The sequence below is a fragment of the Corapipo altera genome, unplaced genomic scaffold (genome assembly GCF_003945725.1).
Source record: "Corapipo altera isolate COAL_440 unplaced genomic scaffold, ASM394572v1 54, whole genome shotgun sequence".
NCBI classification, from domain to species: Eukaryota; Metazoa; Chordata; class Aves; order Passeriformes; family Pipridae; genus Corapipo; species Corapipo altera.
The window spans coordinates 3118583-3145045 of record NW_020884902.1 but is presented as its reverse complement, the minus strand read 5'-3'; the positions used below and the strand labels follow the sequence as shown (position 1 = coordinate 3145045).

General features: G+C 39.3%; 1 protein-coding gene across 1 annotated transcript in view; it reads left to right on the top strand.

The window, feature by feature from the left end:
- The window catches only part of GRK7 (G protein-coupled receptor kinase 7), a 33770-nt gene extending 8978 nt beyond the window's left edge, over positions 1-24792 (top strand). Inside the window, exons 2-5 of the mRNA XM_027650629.1 lie at positions 1283-2022; positions 2766-3203; positions 16465-16736; positions 20880-24792. Coding sequence (XP_027506430.1) covers positions 1420-2022; positions 2766-3203; positions 16465-16736; positions 20880-21222 — 1656 coding nt within the window. The 5' untranslated portion in view covers positions 1283-1419 and the 3' untranslated portion in view covers positions 21223-24792. The remainder of the gene's footprint in view (positions 1-1282; positions 2023-2765; positions 3204-16464; positions 16737-20879) is intronic.
- The last annotated feature ends 1671 nt before the right edge of the window (positions 24793-26463 follow it).

Below are 26463 nucleotides of genomic sequence, written 5' to 3'. Positions count from 1 at the left end.
AAAGATAGGATTAATGCTTGTAAAAACAAAATACTGCATGGCTGTAGAGTGGCAAAAAGCAGCCAAGAAGGGCTTAGTGCTTACTGTAGGGGGTCTGAAAAGTGCCTGTTATTACTCTTGATGTTTAGTTTTTGTGATTCACCTCTTCAGCTTGCTTTAAGACTGGGGGGAGGGAGGGGCAAAGAAACTTGACCTTGACCTCAAGAGTACAGCTTGACCCCAGTGCTACGGGAGAAATCATGAAACTTCTTTTCTTGTTCCCATAATACCTTCCTTATATTTAAAGAAAGTTTTAACAGCCAAGTCACCTGACCCCACAGCAGAAAGGGGCTTAGCCTAGTAAGTGCCACACATCATTCTTATTCTTTTGAGGGGAAAAAAATACCTCCTGGTAGGCAGCCAGCAAGCAAAGTCAAGTGGAATTTGCCTTCACTTGATTGTAATCAGCTTTGTCCCTTTGTTGATGTCACCTCAGCTATATGCAGTTGCCATCTTCTCATCCCGACACTTTCTGTCACAAAGCTCAGCAGAGAAAATAAACTGAGGCCAAAACACAGAAGTGTTTTGGCAAGATTTGGCTGGTCATGTGAAGTGTTTTTCCTTTTTCTGTGGGTAGGAGATGAAGTCAGAAGTGTATGTTGTTTTGTATGTAGGGATCACTATTTTTGGTTCTTAGCCTGCACGTAATCTGCTCAGACAGAGCAACGCCAGGCATCCGGGCTGGCATGAGCTGTCTGTGGAGCTCATCACTCATGTTGAGTATAACTTGAGTTTTGGAAGTGTGGATGCTCAAATCATGTGGTAATTTAAAGCTCAACATCTCATGTTCATCTATGTCAACTTCTGTTTAGGCCTGGCAGATTTGTGATAAAAGCTTTTCATAAAATCAGATCCCAGCATATGTAACTGTGGCTATGCTGAGGTTCTTTGTTGAGCGAGGGAGATCCAGGGCTGTCCTGACTGTGGCCAAAGTGCCTCTGAGTTGGAGAGAGCATGTATTGCAGATGGGAATCTCTGCATGTTCCCAGCAGCCAGGGACAGTGCAAGTAGGGGGAATCTCAGTACATTTAAAGGTTGTCAGGGCCCATTCTGAAAAACACCAGCTGAACCACGTGCATTTGGTGCTGCTGGGAAGGTTTGCCCAGGATGTCATCCCTCGGCTATACATAGCAAACTCAAAGCTCCTTACAGAGAAACCTCTTACCAGTCACTTTCCACAAATGGTGCATATATCTAAAGGTACTTAGGGAAAATCCTTGAGAAGTATTTAATGCAAAAGCAGTTGGTCTCTCTGGTGTTTTTCAGAAGACCTCAGCACACCACTGGCAGGGAGAAGTGCAGGGCAGCTCCAGTACAGCACTTGGGCCAGTTACTCATTTTGTGTGAAACCAGGCTCTGCCACCCCAAGAGCTTGCCAAGATGTGTGACATGGGGGGGCTCGACAACCTGATTGCCAACACGGCCTACCTCCAGGCGAGGAAGAGTGGAGAGGCAGACACCAAGGAGATGCAAAAGAGACGTAAGAGCCTTTCACTGCCCAAACTTGACCAGTGCAAAGAGCAGAGAGAGTCCATTGTTGCTGATTATGAAAGCATCTGTGAGCAGCAGCCCATTGGCAAGAAATTCTTCAGAGATTTCTTAGAGACAGTGCCAGAATATTTGGTAGCTAGGGACTTCCTGGATGAGGTATCAAACTGGGAGCTGGCAGAGGACAGCATCAAGAACAGTACCATGGAAAATATGGTCACCAATTTTCTTAAGGAAGGCTCCAAAAACTATCTGTCTTTCATGAGCTCTGACTTGGTCAGCAAATGCCAGGCAGCTACTGCAAAAGACTATGAGAATGTCATGCAGCTGGCCAAGGAGGAAACCAAACTCTTCCTTAAAGACAAGCCCTTCCAGGATTTCCAGACCAGCCCCTTCTATGACAAATTCATCCAATGGAAAGTTTTTGAGAAGCAACCGGTAACTGATAAATACTTCTATGAGTTCCGAGTGCTGGGCAAAGGTGGCTTTGGAGAGGTAAGAGCTGCACTTTTAAGGATGTGAGTCATCCCTTCCCTTTCAAGACCAGCAGGTGGGTTTGCAAAGAGCAGTGGATTAAGACATTGTGTAAAGATTTGCAAAACTGCCCCTTCAGATTGCCCGTTTTCCAGAAATTGGGCTGAGTTATTTGTACTGTGATAGAGTTAGTGAAGAGCTGCTTTGAAGTTTTTACATTCTGTATCTGTGCTAGTAAAAAAACAGGCTTCTTTACAAAATCTTGCATGACTGTCCATATAGTTAAGTATGGACTTAATGCTCCTTGCACGATTTTAGTCTGTGGTAGCTCACACGGTCCCAGATAATTCCTAGCTGCAGTGTAGGGAATAGCATGATCTGCTCCCAAATTATAGTATGAGTGAGACTACCTTTTTTGAGAGGCAAGAGAGTTAAACTGTACAGATGCAATCTGTATATGCTGCTTATTCTCTTGGTTACAGAATTTTGTTCTTGTCCTTGTTCCTCTTATTTGCTAATACATGTCTGCTAATGGTGTCCTGAAGAACTTTGCATCAGGTCAACCATATACTGGTTCAGAACAGAACAGATTGTACTTTTGTTTTTTCCCTTATTTTCTCTGCTAATACACTCTTCCATGGAAGTTAGCATCAGCAGCTACTTATAGGCATCAGTGATTCCCCAGTTTCTGCCTACTACCACCCTTGATATTCCAGTCCCTGCATAAAATTCCTTCATTACTTTTCCATATGCATCTTCTCTAGGTTTGTGCCATCCAGGTGAAAAATACTGGCAAGATGTATGCCTGCAAGAAACTGGATAAAAAAAGGTTGAAAAAGAAAAGTGGAGAGAAGATGGCACTGCTGGAGAAAGAGATCCTGGAGAAGGTCAACAGCCCTTTCATAGTCACACTGGCTTATGCCTATGAGAGCAAAACCCACCTGTGTCTTGTTATGAGCCTCATGAATGGAGGGGATCTGAAGTATCACATCTACAACGTGGGAGAACGGGGTTTGGAAATGAAGAGGATCATCTATTACTCAGCTCAGATCACCTGTGGGATTCTGCATCTCCATTCCATCAACATTGTGTACCGGGATATGAAACCAGAGAATGTCCTCCTGGATGATAATGGGAATTGCAGACTGTCTGATCTTGGATTGGCAGTGCAAGTCAAAGAGGGAAAACCCATCACTCAGAGGGTGAGTACAAATTCGTTGAACATGGGAAGTGGGAAGTGAAGCTGTTCTATTTCTAATGCCTGATAAGTCCAAGACTTAATTCCCTGCAATTTATTCTTTGCTAAAGACCTTACATAGTCATTTCATTCTAAGAGACAGGTTGTAAGAAGATTTGGTTAATTGACTCTCTAACTGCTGCATGTAGTAAAATAACTTATTTTGCACAGAAAGAGTAGAATCAGCCTGACCTGTTGTTTCTCTTAAGCTCTTGAACCAATCATTTTAGGGGGGCAGATACCTTGTGCCTTGAGCAATCCTGCATAGTCAGGGATTTAACCAATTACTTTTTTAATGAGCAGCAGTCAAACATATGACTCCTTGTATTCCACTTTTGCTCCTAGAAGAATACAATTTCTTATACATTACTCTTAAGTGATTGCATTGCAGGCGTCCATGGTGCTGCACAATAAACCATTGCCAACCTTCCTGCTCCCCAAAAATTAAATCCTGATAAAGTTAGCACATCTGACAGTTTGCAAATGTACCTGCCTGTCTGTATGTGTAGGAAGAAAAAGATGGATGACCAACTGAATTTTTCTGTGTGGATTAGATTGTGCAGCACTTAGCTGTGCCTGTGGTCAGCCCAAACTCACCTGGATTTGTGATAATGTCAGGAGGTTTACACAAGAAATATGTAGGTAGCTTAACTATGAAAAAGGCCTATTTTTCCTCAAGGTATCTGGAGCTTAAAGATATATATAATGAGAGAATGTGTCTGAAATACACTAAGAATATGAAGAAACAGGAGCAACATTATAATAAGCAGGTCTAACTGCCTTATGTTAAACTCACCAAGTCTTTCACACTAGAAATTCAGTAGAAGAGAGGACCTTCTAGTGGCCTTTTGCATCATGCTTGAAGTATACATTTTTTGATGTCAGTAAATACAGTAATTTTGAAGGAAATTTTCTTTTCCTGGCAATTTAGGAAGTTTGTATTATGAGTGGTTTTAGTTCTTACTGAAAGAAAAGATGGAAACTGCTGAATGTATAGATAGTAAATAATTATAAAATGGGAATGCATAATGTTTTGGATACAAAAATGCAGTTTCTATGAAAGCTAAGGCAGGTTTTTAAGTAGAACTTAAGTGAAATGGGAATGTTGTTTTGTTTGTGAAGATGGCATTTTGATCAGTGAACCCAAAGCTATAAACTTACTGTGCTGTGCAAGTTCCAGATCCATGCAGTTACTATGGTCAGAAAAAATAATGTTGTTGAAGGGCAGTTTTTCTTACTTGTAAATATGTGGGGTTTGGCAGAGGGAAAAAACCAAAACGAAACAGTGTGTTTAGCAATGTGTAACCACTTCTGTGGGTATGAGGGCTGAATCTCAAAGCAATATTGGTCACCTATGACAGTCATCAAGTTGTTAATGACTCCAAGACAGGTTTATCAAATGAAATCTAATCAGTTCACCATTTTGTGGACACAGTTTTATAAGGGCATTTTTATAAACTAAAGGAGAAAATATATTCCTTCCAGGTAAAATCTGTATTGTACTGGTATCTGAGTGAAGTGCCTAACATCATAGAGCTGTTTCTAGATTTTGGATGATGGTCTGAACTGACAATTTAAGGCTTATAATTTTCAGTCACTAATTAAGGGATATTACTACTAATCTATAGAATGTAATATATGGATTTATCTGTGTATTCATTTCATTAGAAATTGCAAAAAATACACTATTTCGATGAATTCTGAAAGTTTTGTATACCTCTCATGGGTGTACAAGCTATTAAAGATGATGAAATTTCTTATGCTTTCAAAGCATAAAAAAATTCCCAGCCCCTCATGTATGAATAAATGCACATCACCCACACATCACCTGGAGGATCCATTAATCCCTTTTCTAAATCTTATTAGGTGATTAGGTTGTCACGTGGCACAAGTAATGAGCTAGTTAATGAGTTCCTGTTTTAGACATTTTCTAAGTTTTCAGTGAAGGTGTCTGTGAAACTATAATGTTTATATACTGTTCACCAGCCAAATTTTCTTTATGGGTAGAAAGGTTTTTTGACTTTTAGATGGGTGAGTTCAGTGTGGTCTTCTTAAAAAGTAGTGTGTGTTTATGCTGCAGAAAAGGCATTGTGCAACTGGTGATTTAATACTTATGTAATTTAAGTAGCAGCCTTGGTATTCTTTTAGTATTGCCATTACATATACTCCTTTTGAAAAATAGTTGTGTGCTGTGTACCAATTGCCTGCAACTATTATAAATAAAAATACCCTGCTTTCAGAAACAGTGCTCCTTACAAAGATCTAGAAAGAGTTGGATACCCAGCCTTAGTTTTCTCCCCTTCTTCTCAGTTGCTAAAGCATCCAGTAGAAACATGCAACTTTCCATGTGAATGTTACTTTGAACATATATAGGCAGTTGTAAGTAATTGGTACAGTAATAATGACAGGATTTAGAAAACTTTAATTTCACTACGTGTGCTAATTTGTCCTTGTGAAGTGCTAACTGGCTTTGGAATGGAGAAATCACCAAAAAAACCCCACACAAATTAAAATAACAACAGTCTTCGAAATAAAAAAAAGTAGAAGGCAATTAAAAGCTACTTACAATATATTTTTTCTTCATCAAACATGGATTAGATGGGATCTTCTCGTGATACATACATGTACCTGTGCAATCTCCCAAGAAATGTATATATTCACACTTACTCAGGCAGAGCTCTTACTGACATCACTGGAAACAGAAACTCTTTTCCAGTGGTAATAAAATTATTGAGGACTTTAAGAAATATCGTGATTTCATACAAATGTACCTGTAGCATCTCATCTGATGTGTGGATCATTCTGTGCAAAAACTAGCTTGTATCTTAAAATTATGACTTTTAAAATGTTGATATTCTCTCTGTCTTACATAATTGAAATAGACAACAAGGAGAAACTGAGAGCCTGCACAGGTGGCTTTCCATAGACCAAGTGTTTTGTCTAGTTATGTACCTGATTGATTCTTGAACTAGTTTTTTTATATATAACAGAAACGAGGAGCCTCCATCCCAAGTTTTTCCACTTGAACAGTTTGACCTGTCATCTTTTTCTTGAAGTCTCTACAACTTTTTCTCGTACTACTCAAAATTCACTTCTTGTGAGTCAAGTGCTCCTGCCCTTATCCAAAAAAGTAATACTTCTTCATTAGACCTTAATTAAACCTGAGAATGGTTGTGAGAAAAGTCAGTGTGTCCTTCTGTTTAGTACCCTCATATCCTCTGCATATTGAAATATGGAGGACTTAATTCCATTTTTCCAGAAGGCAGAGTGTATTTGCCGTTTATTTCGGGAAGAACTTTCTGCCCTTACTGGGTATGGCCTTTGTGTGAAGCAACTGTTGCATGTAAATGGTGAAGGACTTTTGTGCAGATGCGTGTGAGCCAGAGAGCTTAAATATTGACATAATAACTGCGAAAAATAACACAAACATATTTTTGTAGTATTTATAAAAGTGCATTCATATCTTCAGAGGTTTCAGGCTTCTTCACAGTTTTCCTGTGCTATGTTTTATATATTTGAAGGACATCATAATATTTTTATAGGAAAAACATGTTTTGGTTAAAATCTTACTCAAAATGTCCTTTTGCCCTCCTGTATGTTTGTTTATCATAAGATTCTATTTCTTAGGAAAACAGAAGGAAATCTATTTAGATGTTCCTGAAACTTGCAGTTTAATTTCAAGGCAGTTGAGAAGCAGGAGGAGGGTTTAGACTTGTGAAATAAAAAATAACTCAGCACGCTATTCTACAGTTGACCTTTGTTCATTATCACATGGCATTCTTATTGGATAAGATTCTGTAAAAATCTATTCTTCCTTTGCACTTCGAAAAATGACAGCTCCTTTGTTCAGAATTAGAAAGACTTGCTGCTGTTTTGCAGTTTCAAAACCACCATTCTGCTTATGAATTTTTAAGTATGACATGTAAGATTGGTGTTTTTACTAGCAGAACTTTGTTCTTAAAAATTTTGACAGTCACAGTTGTTTTGAACTGCATCACCATGACAGGTGTTTTGGGTTTTTTTTAGTCTCTAAACATACACTTTACAGAATGTAGCCTTATCCACACACGTCTGTGGGGCCAGCTAGGAGCTGGCAGAGGTGCTCACGAAGCCACTTCCAATCATTTACGAGCCATCCTGACCAGGGAGGTCCCTGGGGGTCTCATTTTGGCTGGACATGAGCAAATGTGATACCCATCCACAAGAAGGGCCAGACAGAGGATCCAGGGAACTACAGGCCTGTCAGCCTGACCTCGGTACTGGAGAAGGTCATGGAGCAGATCATCTTGAGAGCTGTCATGCAGCACATACCAGACAACTAAGGGATCAGGCCCAGCCAGCACAGGTTTATGAAAGGCAGGTCCTGCTTGACCATCCTGATCTCCTTCTGTGACAGGGTGGCCCACTCTGTGGACAGGGGAGAGGGTGTGGATGTGTCTGCCTGGACTGTAGTAAATTCTTTGTCACTGTTTCCCACAGCATTCTCCTGGAGAAACCGGCTGCTCATGGCTTGGACGGGTGCACTGTTCCCTGGGTTAAAAACTGGCTGGGTGGCTGGGCCCAGAGAGTGGTATGATGGAATTACATCCAGCTGGGGCCAGTCACCAGCAGGGTTCCTCAGAGCTCAGTACTGGGGCCATCCCTGTTTAATATGTCCATCAATGATCTGGATGAGGGGATTGAGTGCACCCTTAGGAAGTTCACAGATGATGGCACGTTGGGTGGGAGTGTGGATCTGCTGGAGGGGAGGAAGGCTCTGCAGAGGGATCTGGTCAGGCTGGATTGATGGGCTGAGGCCAATTGTACAGGGTTCAGTGAGGTGAAGTGCTGGGTCCTGCCCTTGGATCACAACAACCCCCCACAGTGCTACAGGCTGGGGGAGGAATGGCTGGAAAGCTGCCCAGTGGGAAAAGGGAGTTGTTGGTCAACATCTGGCTGAACATGAGCCAGCATGTGCCCAGGTGGCCAAGAAGGCCAGTGTTATCCTGGCCTGTGTCAGCCATAGTGTGGCAGCAGGACCAGGGCAGCGACTGTCCCCCTGTACTCAGCGCTGGTGAGGCCACACCTCAAGTGCTGCGTCCAGTTCTGGGCCCCTCACTGCAAGAAAGACACTGAAGTGCTGGAGCGTGTCCAGGGCAATGGAGCTGAGGAAGGGTCTGGAGCACAAGTCTGATGAGGAGCAGCTGAGGGAACTGGAGAAAAGGAGGCTCAGGGGGGACCTTATTGCTCTCTACAACTCCCTGAAAGGAGATTGTAGCTGGGTGTCTTCTCCCAAGCAACAAGCAACAGGACAAGAAATGGCCTAAAGTTGTGCCAAGGGAGGTTTAGATTGGATATTAGGCAAAGTTTCTTCTCCAAAAGGATTGCCAAGTGTTGGAAGAGGCTGCCCAGGGAAGTGGTGGAGTCACCATTCCACCACTAAAGGTATTGAAAAGTTGTGTAGATGTAGCACTTAGGGACATGGTTTAGTGGTAGGCTTGGCAGTGCTGGAGTAATGGTTGGGTTCGATGATCTTAGGATCTCTTCCAACCTAAATAATTCTATAAATGCCATGATTATGCAAGGGAAGGGAGCAAAAATGATTTTGTGGGACCATTCTGCCTCCTGCAGTTTCGGAGATGGCAGAAAGGATACTATAGTCATCTAAAATTTTGAGAATGCAATATGTCCCATGAAATGCTTTTCCTACACATGGCATGTCACTCATGTGACATTTTTTCTGTCTGGGAAAGACAGTGGAGCCCTTCATGATGTAGCATGCGGTGTCTTTTCATGACTTTTAACATTGTTTTTGATTCAGTTTAATCTCACAATAAATGCTATAGCATTTTCTATAAAAATAGTGTACATTCTGAAATGATTTCTGATAAATCATCTAGTGTGCCACTTGTTGACTCACCATCATCAAAGATGTTTTTGTTTCATTGGATAAGAAATGCAGCATTTGGCTGACAATGTAATTCTTTGAACTTTTCATTTGACAGCTTTGACCAGAAGCAGTACTGCATGAACAGTAAGCTGTGAGATGGTGTAGCACTTCCATTCTTACTGGACCACATGTGACATCCCACTTACTGTCATGAATAATTTCAGTTAACAAACATATAATTTCTTTTTTTTTTCAAGACAAAATCCTAGAATTACAGACACATGGAGGTGAAAACTGTGGGCTTGGTTTAAAATCTACTAGTGAAAGGTGGTTCTCAGCACGGGGTGTAGTTAAGCTGCAGGACTCTCTTGCAAAAGGTCTTGTAGTGTCTAAGAATTTATCTAGTTTGGGGGGAGAGTGGACAATTGATGGAAAACAACTTTGCTGAGAGAAACCATTTCTGTCTCTGGAAGCCCTTAAACTGCAAGTAGTTGGAGTTTAAGGAAGGTGTTAGAGAAGTCTCAGTGTAACTCAATGTACACACCAGATTATTACAGACCTCCCTATGCATCCATTCTTTGGCCAGTTCACCATCAGTAAACTGGCTATATGGGCCTCTGGTCTGATGCAGTCAGTACTCATGTTCCTGGATTTACATTTTAGAGAACTGTACCTCCAACATTAGTCATAATCCTGAAAGATAAGGTGGGTGAAATCCTGTAGATTTCAGTGATCAGCAGGAACTGTACAGGCCTCACTGACATTCTCACTGCTTAACCTACAGCAGCTGTACCCACACTGGAGGGCCCATCTCCTTCCCAGGGCACCCTGCAGTCCCCTGGCACAGAGCACAGAATTTCTCTTGGATGACCCCTTTCTGAGAAAGCAGCCTACTCGTGCTGCCATGATACAGTGTTTGCATTCATTATGAAGAGCTTCATAAAATATAGACGGAGCTCAGTACATGAAGACTTTTCTCCCTTATTAACAGTGTTTATGGAATATTCTGTCGTCATTAAATAATGAAGCCATAAACATCTCTGAAGTATTATTATTCCCACATTATAAATGGGAAATGGTGAGGAGAAATTTAAAAGGAAATTAAAGGGAAAATCATGTTACAGGAAGACTGGAGAACCCTTATAATTCTTGAATTCTAATTGCGTTGTTATGAGTCTGTACCAAGTGTTCTACTTGTCCAAAATGCTCCCTCCCTGTAATGCCTGATTGCTTCCCTGTCTATGAATGTATATTTCTTCTGATGACACTTCCCCACAGTGGGAATGTTAGCAGGTTCTATCTCCAGTAGGGATCTGAGGCAAAGATTTACGTGAGATCATGCAGAAGAAATCGGGGAGATGCTAAAGAATCCAAAAATAAAATTGGTGCCCAGTTACTGGACTGTCTTTCCTCAAGCCATTTATTCCTTTGACTTCCATAGAGTGTGAATGTAAACTGAAAAACACGCTGTACCTGTGTCTGTTTCTCTTCCCAAGTAGGAGCACAGAGGCAACCTGTCCCTACTGCACAGAGTGGCCTTCCCCTTCATTTGTGTGACTCCCTTCAAATTTAAAAGAGTAAAAACCAATGGTGGAGATTTTACTATACCATTTAGTGACATTGAGCCCATTTTGTTTTCTTTTTTTTTTTCTAATATAATATAAATTTGTTTTGTCCCTTTTGTGCTTTTTCTCTGTAGGCTTTTTTAAAAGCAGACAGCTTTCCCTATGAAAATTATGTTCCTATACAAAAACAAAAAAAGTTTGGTCTTCAAACTTGTGTAAGCATGTGGGATTCAGTAGCTACTAAGCTCCTATACAGTCTTTCTCATTATCTCTTCCTGGTATTCTGAATGCTTGGTCCTTGTGTTCTTCTGGCTCAGTAGCCCATCAGTTTATGATGGACCATCCCAAAGGAATGGCTGTCCCCAAGGAAGGTCCCTTCCCTTTGCTGAGCATTAACAAGATGCCAAAACCTTTGTTCTGTGAGACTTCCAGAATACTTTTTGTCCTATTTAGATTTGATTTTTTATCTTCTTTTGAAGGATAGTTGCCTATTAATTTGATCAGCAGGTTTCTTGTGTCTGTATGAACATGTGGTGAGAAACTGTGGAGTAGCTGCAATTCTGTGTGACTTTTAAATTACGCTCCTTCCTCCTCACAGTGGCTCTTGGGAGAAGAATTAAGATGGTAAAGTGAGTGACAGAGGCAGATCAGTTGTTGTTCTCCACATCTAGGGCCTATTAGCTTGTGTGCAGAGAAGAGATTTCTGTGGTCTGTTCCTGCATTCCTGCAGGGTCTGTTAAGGCCATTGCTGAAGGAGTGGAGGAACAGCTGGACAAGAGAACAAAGCAGGCAGTGGCACCCCTTGGAGGAAGGAAGGACCGAGCCCCAGGAAACAGCTGATAGAGCTAAACTCAGCTTGTTTTTTTTCCTCTGTTCAACAGTTCTTGTGCCATGGCAAACAAAAGATAGACATTCTGATTTGCTTTACTGTTTGGTTTGTGATATCAATTGAGTTTGTTTTGCAGAGATCTGTGGGAAAAGGTAGAGAGACCTAAATCCCGTTTCTCCTCATTTGCCTGTTTCTGTGGTGCCAAAAGCTCCAGTTTTCTGTTTCTTCCCTGCATCTGCTGGAAGTTGGATCACGGTGGTGTTCAAGGGGCTTTCCCTTCTGGGCCAGCAGTGTGTGAGCATGTGTGAGTGTGGGCACTGTGGGCCTCACTCTGCTGGGAGCTGTGCTGTGCCCAGTACCCGTTGACTGCACTGGGAACTGAGTGCACTTAGTGTTTCACAGGATCACATCTCGTATTACTAAAAGATTATAATTTTGTGACCTTTTAAAAATTTATGCGGGATCGCTTTTCACAGAAGAAAAATTTGTGTACTTTCAGATGAGTCATTTCTACTATGCCCTGTCAAACCACACTGAAAGGAACAATTCCACTTAACAGAACTTCTTCAGTAATGTATCCAAGGGCAACGTTTGGTCATTACTTTTTAGAGGATTATTGAAAAATTGTATTTTGTGTTGTTCTCAAGATAGTGAAATAAAGGGAGAAGGAGACTTGTGAACCCTTTTCAAAAGCAAGTCAATTAAAATTTAATTGACTGAAATGTAATGACTATTTTTACATTTCAAACATCTTATGCAAGTAAGGCATCCTGCTCATCATCACAAAAGACAGTATTAAATGGAGAGCAAGCAAAAAATAGCAAGTGTTATACTGACTATGCTTCAAGAAGTTGCGTGCCTCTGCAATGGCATATGATTTCTGCCTTCTGTAAAAAGTTGGGATAATATAACATTCCTTGTCTTCTTTGTGATATTTTTATTTACTGTGTCCCATTAGATGCTTCCAGGTCAGTGAAGGTGTAATACCATGCGTTTGTCTCTGTAAGATCGCTTGAGCAGTCAACACATTTGTTCAAATGGTTCCTTGTCTTCCTAGGAATTCTACAGGAAAGAAGAAAACAATGTGCTTGGTCTTAGTCAAAACCCAAAGGACGTCCTAGTTGTGTAGAGTTGACAACAAAGGAATTGAGTGTGGGTTTTTTATTTTTCCTGTTTCCATTAAAAGAGTGAAATTTATCCATGTAAAATAAGATTAGTATGAAAAAGTGGGCTTCAGTTAATATACAGCTTCTGAATTTACTTATATATTACATTGAATTAAAACATCTGTAGAATCATACAAACCTAGTGATTTTTTGTGTGATAGACATATCAGTATCCCATACTCAGAGATATCCATTCTGAGGCATGGTCAGATAATTCTAACTAAATTAAATATTCAATACCAGCCCATGGGAAAGAGACCCCTTCTCAAAAATAATGCATTTATCTTTTCTGGTAGCTTTTAATTCCTTTGCTTTCTGTCTTTTTTTTTCCTTTTTGCATTTGAATATATATATACTTATTTATTCCTTGGCCTGCTGAGAGTAATTTAACTCATCACTTTAATTCACTTCTGCTCTGGGAATCAGTGGATAAGTTTTCTACCTAATACATCATTTTTTGCTACTCAAATCTCACTGCTAGTGAGGAGTACAGTTTAAAAACTCCCTTCACAAAGCTGTTTTACCTTCTTACATGAACCTCTCCTGAATCATTGAGGCTGCCTTTCCTGTTGCCATAGGATCTCTTTTCCTTGAAAGATGATCTGATCTTGGACACCTTGTTCTCCATAATGATTAGTGTAGGGATGTTAGGTTTTAGCTTGCCTCTAATGCTGTCTACTCTCCAAAGATTAAAGGAGAATTAAATCTTCATTTGAAAGATGGATGTTTTTCCAGTTCCGGAGGCTGAATATTTCCTTTTCTGGCTTCCCTAATACAGGAAATGTTTATGGCTTCAGCATCGTTCCTCCCAAATGATTTTGCCAAAGCTACACATATGTAGAAATAGGTGAAAAAGACTAAAATTTATGCTATTCTCTGTCTTTCTTCAACTACCTGTTTTGATAAAGATAGCAGAGATTTCTGTATTTCTTCCCCCTCCTTGTTTTGTATTTCTTCCCTCTTAAGCATCACTGCTGACTACTTGTGAAATGTGTTTGTTTCTTCTATAAAACTGTAGTGTTTTAGTGGGTTTTGAGTCTCAGGGGTTGTGAGATTAGGTTTAGATTCCTGGTTCTCAGCCTGTTCCTTCATTGTGAGTAGTAGGAAAGCTTTAGGATTGGGAGAGATTTCTTTTCAGATTCAAGTTTGGATAAAATTCCATGAGAAAACCAGCTCTCATGAAATTCTGAATTGGCATATCAGAGGAACAATATTTTTCTAGTCTTCCTCAGATTGAGTTGGATCAACTCAATATGAGCTCAAAAGATTTCAGTGCTACTACTTTAAAATTTTGAAGTTTGGTTCTTGTTCATAGTTCAGCTCATCCACAGCCCGTCACTTCAGTCTGAAGGGAGGCTGTTGTTGGTCCATCTTTATTTTCCATTAAGTTGTGGTTATGAGTCTTTCTGGTCTGTGATAACGGCTGTGCTTTCTCTGTCCTTGGGAGACACAAGCACCGTGTCAAAGCACAGTGTTCTTCTGGATGGTGTGTCCTACTGGAGGGTGTGTGGAAAATGCACATGGAAGAGATGAGGTTACTCAATTTCTTTTGAAAAAACAACTATGGAAGAAAGAACACAAGTGGAAGAAAGAGAGGCAGTCTGGAAGGAGCTGCCTTGAGACACATTTGTGACAAATTTCTGACTTTTCCGTGTCAGATGTATCCAGGTCCTGTATGATGATGCTAACTTGCAGCAAAGTAATGTCTTATCAGAAAGACCACACTGTGCTGTCAGGGCACATTTTGATGATAATATGACTCATCAATTCTTCAAGGCATTAGTGCCCCAGCTTCACCTCAGTAAAAACAAGAATCTTTATTGCTTCCCAGAAGGAGGAAAAAAAAAAAGAAAAAAATATTTCAGAAGCCTCTTTAGAGCTGTGTTCACCAATCCACAATGAGCTCTGTGTGCATCCTTCTGTCCCAAAACTTCTCTACTGCTTTCAGCCTCTTCTCTCCCTTCCAGGTTCTTCTGGTGCCAGAGGGATCTGGGTTCTGTGCTCTGTGTTTGAGCACTTTTCTGAATAGAGCAGTAATCATACCTAAAAATGTAATCCTGTCAGGGTATCTCTCAATATTAACTTTTACTTAGAGAAATTCAATGTAAGCAGTACAAATTGCCTGGGGGATGATGTCAGCTGCTGCAGTGCTTCTACTTCTGTGGCTTTAGTGAGGGCACCAGTTTTCTTTTACCCTTTTCTTTGGTTTCAACCTAGCTGATATTTTTGTTTTTCTCATCTCATTTCTGTTTTTCAATGAAATGGAGGATTTTGCTCTATATCCCTAAAAGTAAAAAAAAATACAAAGAGAGAAAACAAACTGGATTTAATTTTCTGTCCATTAAGCTTATGTTTTAATTGATGCTAACATGTTCTCTACTGCCCATGTTGTTTACAGTAGAGTATATGTCATAATGTGTACTGACACAAGCTGAAGTTTATAGGGAGATGTGACTTGGAAATATTGTGCCTATATTTGCATAAAATGGAGGAGTTACCCCAACCCCATAAAATAAAATGTATCTGTTGAGCTGTGCTTTTTTAAAATACAATTTCCCCAAATGAGCTCTAGGTTAAGTTACCTTTTTCTAACTGTTTTACTTTGGAGTAAATCTCTGTCACTACTTGTATTCTGGTAGCAGTAATAATGACAACCTCGAATAACCTTTAGTGGGATTTTGCCCAAACACAGTTTTTCATTTTAAATTGTAATACTAGTAATACATCAGTCCCAGTATTTAAAACAGATAGGAGAGGTTCAGGCAACTTCTGACATAGCTGTCAGTGTTGGCTGAGTCTGGTAAATGCAAAAGGTACGGCCTCAGAAGCAGCAGTAAATGTTGGGTCAGCTGAGGGAATGCTGTACGATGGCAGCCTCACGTCCTCGGTGCAGCAGAAAGCACATGGAGAGCCTGATCCCCTCACCTCCCTCCCAGGTGAATCAGCTCTCCAGAGAGACAGGCAGCAGGAGCTATTTTGGACACTGCAGCCTGTCCCCCAAGGGGAATGTGCCAGTCCTGGTCTGGGAAGGAAGCAGGCAGATTCCCCTCCCAGAGAGTGGTCCCTTCTCCGGGAGAAGAGGCCATTAGTGCTGCGCAGTCTTTATTCAGACAGCTGGTTCTAGTCAGGAAATACAAACTCATCTTTCACCCGAATGAGTGTCATTTATGAATTATAATATATAGGTTTACTTTCTTACAATGGTTTTAGGAGTTTTTCTTGGCCCTTGATGGTAGAACTTCCATCCAGACACCAAGAGGGAGGCGGGTGAGAACTGCCTCGTGCAGCTCAGCTACTGGCTCGATGAGAGTTTTCTCACTGGCAGCAGACCCCTGTGTTGGACCAGTTATAACCACTTAACGGGGTGGGAATCAGTGATTCTTTTGCCTGATTTTTGTCTTTTTTTAAAATCTTTTCAAATTGATTGCTATTTGTGTTTGCAGGACGAAGCAAACAACACTATCTTCAACAGAAAAAAATAATATGGAAGAGGAAAGCAAGATAGACATGAATTTAAAAATAAACCACTTTTAGGTGGAAATTGCACAGACATTTCACTTTTGAAAAGCATATTTTCCCATATGCCAAGATGTTTAAAGACAGATATAGTCCATATGCTGAAACAGTTATGCCTTACAGTTTCCAGATAAAAAGAAGTCAATTATGCAGAGTTTCTTGATAAAAAAATCTATCAGTAGTATTACTAATATTTTGGAAGAATTATAGACTAGTCTGTTTAACTATATGCATTTAATTACTGACATTGTATAGTAAATCTGTCTCTCTGTTTGCAATAGGCTGGGACAAATGGTTATATGGCTCCAGAAATCCTGAAGGAAGAAGACTACAGCTATCCTGTGGACTGGTTTGCTATGGGCTGCTCTATTTATGAGATGGTTGCTGGACGAACACCATTCAAGGATTTCAAAGAAAAGGTCAATAAGGATGAGGTTAGAAGAAGAACTCTGGAAGATGAGGTGAAATTTGAACATGCCAGCTTTACAGAGGAAGCGAAAGATATTTGCCGACTGTTTTTGGCTAAGAAGAAAGAGGACCGTTTAGGAAGCAGGTATGCCTTCTCAGACTCAGTAAAATGCAGATTAAAGCTGCAAACAACATCATTATTTTACATATTGCACAAAATGGGTTACATCTTCACTTTCTACAGAGTACTGAATTTTCCCTTTCATTTCTAGGAAGAGAGAGGTGGAAAGTTTTGAAGATAATATGGAAATAAGGAATGTTGTTGCAATAGTTTGGTTATCTATCCTCACTTCAGACAACTCTTAGGAGTTCCCTTCTGTTATTTTCTGTTTTAGACTCTGTATAGTTTTGGGGAGAAGGGGGCAACCCATTTTTGTTGCACATTCTTTCCTAAAGGTAAAAGATATTCAAGTAGAAACCTGCATCTATGCTACTGCAGACTGAGTACACAATCTTAGGCTGTATCACTTACTGGAATGATGTGGGCAGGAATCCAAATCTGCAGTGTGGATTCTCTTCCCTGCAGATATCTAACTTGCAAGGCTGCGTCATTGGCTTCTTGCTGAACAGACTTTAACCCCTCTGCTTTCCTCAACTGCTTAAAAAAAATCTTAGACAGATTCTGGTCTTCCTGACTCATCCCGGGGAGAAGAAGGAGGAAAAATAATATTGGGCACAAATGCCTATAAAGCAAAACACTTCTGGGGACTTTACAGGTGGCTTTGGGTTGATGAAGACTGATAGATGTGTCCCTGACTTAGAAATTTCAAGGAACTGTTCAATAAGAAGAAAACTGCAAAGCTAAACATTGTAATGTGTAACTTGTCTATCTCTGCTGCCTTTGAGGTGTGTTGGTGTGTATATATATATTTAAATCATTTAGTGCATTTCCAATGAGACAGATTGTGGACAAAATAAGAAATATAATAAAAATGTAAAAAATTAATAGGAAACTGATAGTACCTATCTTTAGAGTACTCTACATTTGAATAATCTATGAATACAAATATATGTATCAGGTGCTTTTCCAGTCTAATGGTGGAATAGACAAAGGAACTTCCTGAAAATGTGTAGACTTCTAAATTTATATTTCATAACAACGTGGAACAGTTTTTAAAAATGCTAGGCAAACATTTATCTGAAAGAATTTAATAAAAGGTAATATATCATTAATACACGTATCTTTAATATTCTAGTGCTACATGAAGACAGCTACTCTTTGTGCCTAATGAATTTTCCCAACAACTACGCCAGGCAGCAGAAAAGTTATTTTCAACAACTCATAGAGTATGTTTAATACAAAATCTGTATGATTTGAGGATGTTTTAAAAGCTTATTTTAAAAATAAATTTAACACAAAAACATGTAGAGGATTCTAACTTACAAATCAGCATACTTGCAGACATTTAGACTTACAGCATTTTGTGAAGTAAACAAATTTCAGAGTAGGAGAAAATGAATTGAGAGATTCTGAATGACTTGGTCAAGTTCATTCAGCAAGTCTGAAGTAAAACCAGAAATAAATGATTCACTTCCTGTAACCACATCCCCTGTGCCAAGAGAGTCATTTACCATCATTCTCTCTGCTTTTTGTTCCATCCCTTCTCAGCAATGGGAGAAATGTACACAGAAAGGTAACTGCACATATTATTTTTGATTTTCTGCTGTTTAAGATATCCTTACTCTTATGTGCCATAATTAGAGAAGGAAAGCAATAGGATGTATTCCCTTCCTGGGCATGATAGAGAATAAAAGCTTGCATGTACCTCTTAAACAGGGCAATACTATTCAGGACAGCTCATCCTTTTGTAGAGATTAGTACTGTAAATCTACTAAGGACAACAAGAGCTTGGGTTATCTACAGAAGTGCCTGTTGCATAAGTTAAAGCTGCTCAAAGACAGCTTTACTTTGTACACCTGACCTTTTAAAACACTCTTTTATTGAAGGTTCAATTTCACCAGCTAAGGAAAGATGTAACCCCTTTTCTCCACTCAAGCTTTTTGGGATTGACATCTCAAATCCCAAACCTGTAAAGTGACTTTTAAATTTTTTTTTAATGGAAGAATACAAAATTGTCCAACTGCATATGAGTTCATTTGCTCTTCCTGTTAAAGTTACGTAAAAAGGCAGTTCACAGAGGAAGAGCTTAAGTTCACCTCCAACTACGTGGAAGATGCCTCAGTTCCAGTAGATGGCATTCATGTAGCTTTACATTTTTTAACTTTTTATTGTTTCAGGAGGAGAAACACTGCAGCAATCCATTTTGGAGCCTCCACCAGCTTCTAGTGCTTTTTGGTTTCTGTTACAGAAAGGAAAAGTGAAATAAAGGGGAATTTCTGTGAGTGCATCTGTCCAGTAGAATGTCAGTCCTGGTCCATGAGTGTCCCAGGACATTAGTTAATTGGAACAGCAGCTCTAATGCACTTCAGACTACCAGTGAAAGTATATATAAGTCATGTCAGGCTGCTCAGGTACTTGCTATCACTAGCTGGGTAAGTTAGGAGATGATTTTGCAAGACTATATGTATGCAGAGGTCATGATCCCTGTTGGCTTAATCTGTATAATTGTGTTCATATGCCTCTTTTGGGTAGAAAATATCATTTTTTTCATTGCCCAGCATGCCTGGATGGCAGCTTCTCTCATTCTTCAGGCTGTGATTTAGCATCCTAGTCATGGTGGTGTACAGTAGATAGTGGCTGGTGGTGGCTTGCTCAGAGGAACTGGGCACCAGAGATGCAAAGTGACAGTAGCAGGGGGGCTGTAAAGGGCAACTGATGGTTTCATCCTGGCCATGCCTGGGTAGCACCAAGGCAGGCTGGAAGCATGACAGGACAGCATGGGAGGAACAGGCAGTAGCAGCAAGCTGGAGAAGCTGTTCTGCATGCGTAGTATTGAGGCCTTAAAAAATGAAGATTTTTCCATAGTCACACAAATCTTCTATATGGTGCTTCTGCACACTTGCAAAGATAAAAAGACTTGCCAAATGTTTGCATTGCCTTTTGTTCATAGAACATTGTCTAGAAATACATGAGTGCTTGCACTTTGCTCAGCATGAATCTGTATGGAAGTGGGAAAAGCAAAAGCAGTGTGTTAGGGCCTACCATTTTCTGAGGCTGAAACCCGAACAAATTTGGTTTCCCTATATTACTGTTTTCAAGAGTGGTGCATTCATAAATACATTTAAAAAAAGAATGCATAGGTGGAAAATACAGTGCTCCTGTCTGCTCCTCTTTTCTCTAGAATTCAAAACTCAGACTTTGCATACCTTGACACTAGAGGCACAGTTCAACAGCTGTGGTCTTTGGTCATACTTTAGTGAGCACTCATTTGAGGCTCAGATGATTCTTAACATCACCATATCCTACTGGTGTCTCTGTGAGTCCACAGTGAAAAAATTCAGTGTTTCTTTTACAGCTAAAGTTCTCCCTGAGGTCTGCAGGTGTTTTTCATAAGATGTATTTAACTTATGCATTTACAATTATTTAGTCCTTTCTTGTTTTTATTATTAGGTATTAACAATATTAATAGAGGATTGTGTTTGTGACAGTGGCACACATACTTTTGTTAATGTCATAATTTGTGAATCTCTTGCCTAAAAACCTCTTTGTTCATTTGTAGGAGTATTTATTTTGCATGAACAGAGTCACTAAAAGCAGGAGTGTTTGAGTGACATAACAGTTTTATGATGTAAATGTGTAGCTGCTTTGAATTAAGATAAAACCAGAAATTTCATTTGTCACCAGTTTCCTATTGTTGCTCAGACTCAGTCCCCAGATATATTAACCCAAGGTACCCCATCCTAGAGTTTAATATATATTCCTACCCTAGATTATAGGATAGATATTCTTATCCTGGTTAATACAGAGGCAGTTGTTGAACTGCCAGAGTCCCCCTCCCATCCTGCTCTCTGTTCAGTTCTGGTGGGAATGTATCTTAGGATAGGGGTATCTGAGATGCAGCACTGCAGCTCCTGTGTGGCACCCTGCCCAGACTGATTTACTCCGAGAGGTGGAGCAGTGAGTAATGGGATCAGAGTGTTTTCTACTTCTCAGCTTTGCTTATATTGTGCAATGCAATGTTCTTTGGTTAGGAAAAAAGGAATTGTGTTGCATTATATATATCTATCTCCTTATTTTAAAGTACCCTCGTGTATAAAACACAGACACACCTGTACCTCTCTGAGAGCAAAACATCCCACTGATTAACAATCTTTTGCTTTATTGCAGAAATGCAGACGATGACCCAAGAAAACATAACTTCTTCAAAACAATAAATTTCCACAGGCTAGAGGCAAACCTTATTGACCCTCCATTTGTGCCAGATCCATCAGTTGTCTATGCCAAAGATATTGGAGACATTGCTGACTTCTCTGAAGTACGAGGAATTGAGTTTGATGACAAAGATAAGAAGTTCTTCAAAAGGTTTGCGACGGGTGCTGTCCCTATACCCTGGCAGGAGGAGATCATTGAAACAGGACTGTTTGACGAACTGAACGATCCCAACAGAGTCGAGTCCGGAGGTTACGCCAACGGAGGCGAAGCTAAGTCAGGAGTTTGTTTGTTGTTGTAAATATCGTATCGTTATCAAAAAGAGTAGAAACCACCTCCGAACTTTCCACGTTCTGATGCTGTGTCAGAAACTCAGTGCACCTGTTTGAGAAGAACCAACCAGTGTAATGTGACATTGGCAGGCTATGTAGGACGACCAGCTGTATAGACTGTATTATTTGCCTTTGTTATAACAAAGGAGGTAATATTTTTGTGTTATTGGAGATGTATCAAATGAAGAACCGTATTTCTCCAAGAAACTTAGAATAGAAATTCTGGAATACAAAAAGCAATGATAGAGTGAAGAGGCAACAGCTTTTGAAAATGACTGATTACCGTTTTGAATACAATGATTTGTTGGTTTTCTTTCTTTTTTCTTGTTATTTCTACTAACATTTCCTTGTTCTGCAGTTTTCAGGAAGGATTTTTTAATTTTCGAGTAATATTCTCAGTTAGACAGTGGAGCTCACGTACCATGTCAAACTTGGAATCTTATTGGTTAGCCAGTCTGTCTGTTGTTTTCTTAAGTTCTGTTAGTTTTTGGATGGTTTGATTGTAATATGTTCAAGTTGTCATAAAATATAAAGAAAGCTCTACATATCATTAGAAAATAAGAACGACACGATCAGACTATTTTCAAAGTTGATTTTAATGAAGTGAAGATAAGATTGCACCAATCTAATGGAATAAAGCATTTATTTATTATTATTAAGTGTATTCTTTTAAGTGATAATACCATACACAAAGAAAACGTATTTCTAAGTACACATTCTCTTTGACAATTTTATACTTTTATCAGGTTTCCTGCTAATTTCTCTGTATTTTGGTGATAAATTAAGCTACAGATAGACCAAAGCAATATGTTATTGGCTTTTTACAAGACATTTATTTCAGTGCAATATAGGTTTTAATTCAGTAGTTGCAAAATGCATTATACTGTTAAGTGCTGTAATGGTGGAAAGGTTATGTATGCAAGTTGAAACTATCTTCAAATGTTTATTGATTCTCATGCAAATTTTGATGTGTTTTTATTTTTCAATTTTATGACAACCTAAATTGAATTAATTGGAAACATTTCTGTGAATACTTGCTACTGGTGAAGTGTATTACTCATGAGAGGCCTCCTGCTGATTTTCTGTGGTAAGAAAATAGGCAGTAGTTGTTTGCACAACTTCTAAAACTGATCCTGCATGCTGGTTATGTCATTCATCCAGCCACAATTTCCACTGACTAAAGTGGAAGTTGAACCTGCTTCATTCCTTGGAGTCCTGGAGGCTGCTAATGCCCCGTTTTCTGTTTTTCATATGGCAAACCCCCAATTGAACTCAAAGACTTCCATTATAGAGACATTGGGATTGAACCCACACATCTGTTTTAGAAGAGGAAAACCAGTGTATACGATGTCTTCTGTAGTCAGGTCTGTCATGTGCATAGCTTTAGCATTTATTTATAATCTAATAGCTCATCCCAGACATTGCAGTGAACAAAAACTCCTTAAATTTAAATACTTTAAGTGATTTAGTCACAGCTAAGAAATACATTGGTAATACAATGTGTTGTTCTAAGCGAAAAAATAATTGTTCTTATTTTCCTTTCAAATTTGATTTTCCAGTGCTTTATGTACTTAATTTTCAAATGAAAATCGTGAAGAACAGTGCTACTTAGGATTAGTGGATAATTCTGTTCATTAATTATGAGCATATAATTGTCTGCCTTGTGAGCAGAGACTTTCTGTCAAAGAGTTTAAAACAATATAAACTGAATTCTGACTTGGTCTTTTAATTGAGAAGGGTGATCCTGAAAGATTGTGAAAAGAAGAGGAAGTTGAAAGGAGAGTGATGTGGTTCTGGCATGGATTTAGGAGAGCACTTCCACTGCTGACATCCACTGATTTTATTTCTCATTGCTCCCATCTGCAGAAAACTCTCACAGAGTGGTATTAGGCTAATATATTTAGGAAATCAAGACCAAAAACTTCATCATATATACATTTTTTAAAAAAACAAAGCAAAACACAAAACCACACAGAAACCACAACCACCCCCACCACGTTATTACAGCTAGGAGAGACCTGTTAGTCCTGGTGGCATCAAACTTTTGTCCTGAACTGATACACCTCAAATCCATAGAAATGCTGTTTCACAGATCCTCCAGAACCAGAAAGCAATACTCTGTAGGTTTTCCATTGCATAACTAATTTTTCATTATATACATGTTCCCATTTGGAAAGAGGTTATATATAGACAGAACCAGAACTTAATGTCTTGTTTGAGTCACATATCTCCTGTGATACCGGGTGTTGCAAGTCTGGGTTTTTCAAAATGTATTGCAGTACTGAGATGTGTGAATTCAGGATGCTATGGGCACATAACGTTAGGTTATTTAGCTTTAGAAATGTTGTGGTGTCACTAAATCCCGGGATGTGTATCACTGAGATACCATAATGTTAAGTGTCTCATGAATCATTCAAAGTAGCACATCAGAAGTCTGATAATGCACAGTTTGGCACAGTGTGTGACAGAGAAGAATGTGTTAGTTTGAAATACTCATTTTAATATTTTTAAAATCCTCCTTCACAACGTGAACAACTTCTCTTTGCACTATGGAGAGGGGGGCAGGGCAAAGATTATTTCTGTATTCCTGTTTGAATTTTCAGTGGGTCTTTCAAAATTAACTTCAGCTTCTTTTTAAGGAATCTGTGAAATGCTTGGTTCTTTTCTTCTTCCTGCCACTGTAGAGTTCCTTGGTAAACTTTCAGGAGCAAAGTTACTTAACAACCTGCCTCACCTTAACAAAACAAAGCCAGCAATCCCAAAAGATTTACATGTTCAATGAACTGTCTTACTGCAACCAAAGATGCTACTCACGTGAGTAAACTTGAATGTATGTGCAAGTGTTGCAAGATCAGGGCCCAAGATAAAAGTATTGATCGAGACATTGGATGTTTATGGTAGAAAAAGAGGGATGAATTTGTGGGAGGAAAATAACCTTGTGGTTGTGAGCTGAGTTCTTGTGGCAAAAGAAAATTACGTAATTTGAAACTGCGATTTTTTTCTTCTAGCTGTCTCTCTTCTTCCTGCTTTGCCAGCTTTGTGGTGTCTCACTTGGCTGCCTCTTTTTGCAGCAGATAAGATGCATTCAAGTGTTAATCTAATTTAAAAAACTAAACTGCAAACTCTATTGCATTAAATGTGATCTGTGTAAGGTTACAGAGTGCCCTGGCCACTCTGCAGGGACTGTACTACCAGTGCTGTCTTTCCTGCCCAGTTTTACTCAGTACAGCTCTTAGAACTGCTTGATAATTTGAACTGTACAAGCCTGAAATGGGAGATTTGTAGCAGCTTGAAATCTGTTCTTGTAAGAACATCATTTAAAGCTGGACAACACTGAATAAACACTGCTGGCTCTGAGAGGTATAAAAGGAAGAACTTTCCCTTGTATCTCAAGTCCAAATTTTCTTTGATACTATCCCTGTTACCATTATTCCACTAATTTCACTGAGCACAGAGACAAAATGATGTTTGGCATTAATGTTAACCTAATGAAATCACTGTTCACAGAGATTATTTCTCAGTGGTACTGTGTACCTTCAGTTGTTTCAAGGTAAAGGCTCATTTTGTCAATAAATACCTTGTGCTGCAGCAAGTAGTTCACTTTTCTATTCCAATATAAAATAGATTTAGTGATTGGAACCTGCAGGCAAATTCCAGGCTATGGAGTAGCATCTGTACTAGGGAAGGCAACTTTATATTCAGTTAAGGGCATCTTAGCAATACTTGAGGTAGTTATCTCTTCAACCATAAACAGATGCAAAACAGAAGTAGGATGAGATCTCTAGTTAGAGCAGATGTCTGCAAACGTGCAGTTGTAGTTATAAAGTGATGCATGGTTTTATGGATTTTTAATAGCAGCATAGTTTTTAGAAATGACATGCTTGTAATACTGTATTTAAAATACTGTTGCTTTTACAGCATTTAATGATACATATGTAACATTTTTCTCATTTGAATATCCACATCTATGATTAGAATGAGTAAGTATGTTCATGTTATTTACCTTAAAAATATAAATTGCTTCTTTGATGTTATGACAATAATTTTTATCTTTTTATTATTAGTTTTTTAATACTAAAATATTTAAATTCCTTTATTTAGGCGGTAATGAATTGTAAAAAAGTATTTTAATTATGCATAGTATTTTTTCTCTATAATAGGATTTCAATTAAGAATTAATATCTTAGCAACTATGGCTCATAGCACCACAGAAGCACTGAAAAGCCTACCAGTTCTGGGACTTCTGCTAAAAGCAAAGCATACATTTTTCCCAAATGACAAACACATCAATTTTGAAATCTGCAGATAGAAGAAATTACTGGTGCTTTATAGTCTGAGATCTGGCACATGTAATGTGATGGGCAAAGGTCCCCTACGGTCAGTGTGGCTTAGGGAGTGCATTTGAAACTTTGCATTACAGTGGCCTTGGGGAGCTGTACAGGCACAGTGGGGAGTGCCTGGACAGAAACTGAAAACAAATGCAATGAAGCATATGACTTTTTATGATGAGGTACTGCATTATTACAGCAAATACCTCTCAATCTAGTATTTCATTTTTAAAAAATAGACCAAAAAATTAATGTTTTGTAGGAAATCGTTCAGTATTTCTCTGAATTTCATTTATATAACTGTCTGAACCTGAGCAGAGCTAGTATAAAATTCTTACTGCTTACTTCTCTGCCTTTGCAAAAGTGTGAATAAATAGTGTTCATAGGGGAGTGGAAATCTTGTAGGCATCTCTTGCCTGGAAAAGAAGAAGAGCAAGAACACAGGGGGTGTCACTGTGTCTCTTGGAATACAAGTACCTTCATCCATGGGAAAATATGCCTGGTGATGTCTGTAGGTAGCACCATTCTCTTAAGTTCATTTCCTTTTATATGGCATAGCATATGGTCCTTACATTCACCTCAGTTGTGTACCCTCTTCTGTCACCTCCTGAAGGCTGGCACAGTTCAGAATGAAGCCCCATAAACTTTCAGGGAAACTTAATGTTACTTCTGTAGCTTGGACAGACAAAATGTGCCATAAACGATAGCTGTCAACACCATTGCAGTCAAGCGCTACTCCAAGTGGTGAAAGGCTTTTGGAGGGAGAAATGTGGGAAAAAAACCCCCATGAGTCTGCTTGGAAGGGCTTCTGGGCATCTTAGGTCTATTCCTATCCCTCTGACAACTTCAGGGCAGCTGCAGTGGTTAATTCCTCCCTTTCCT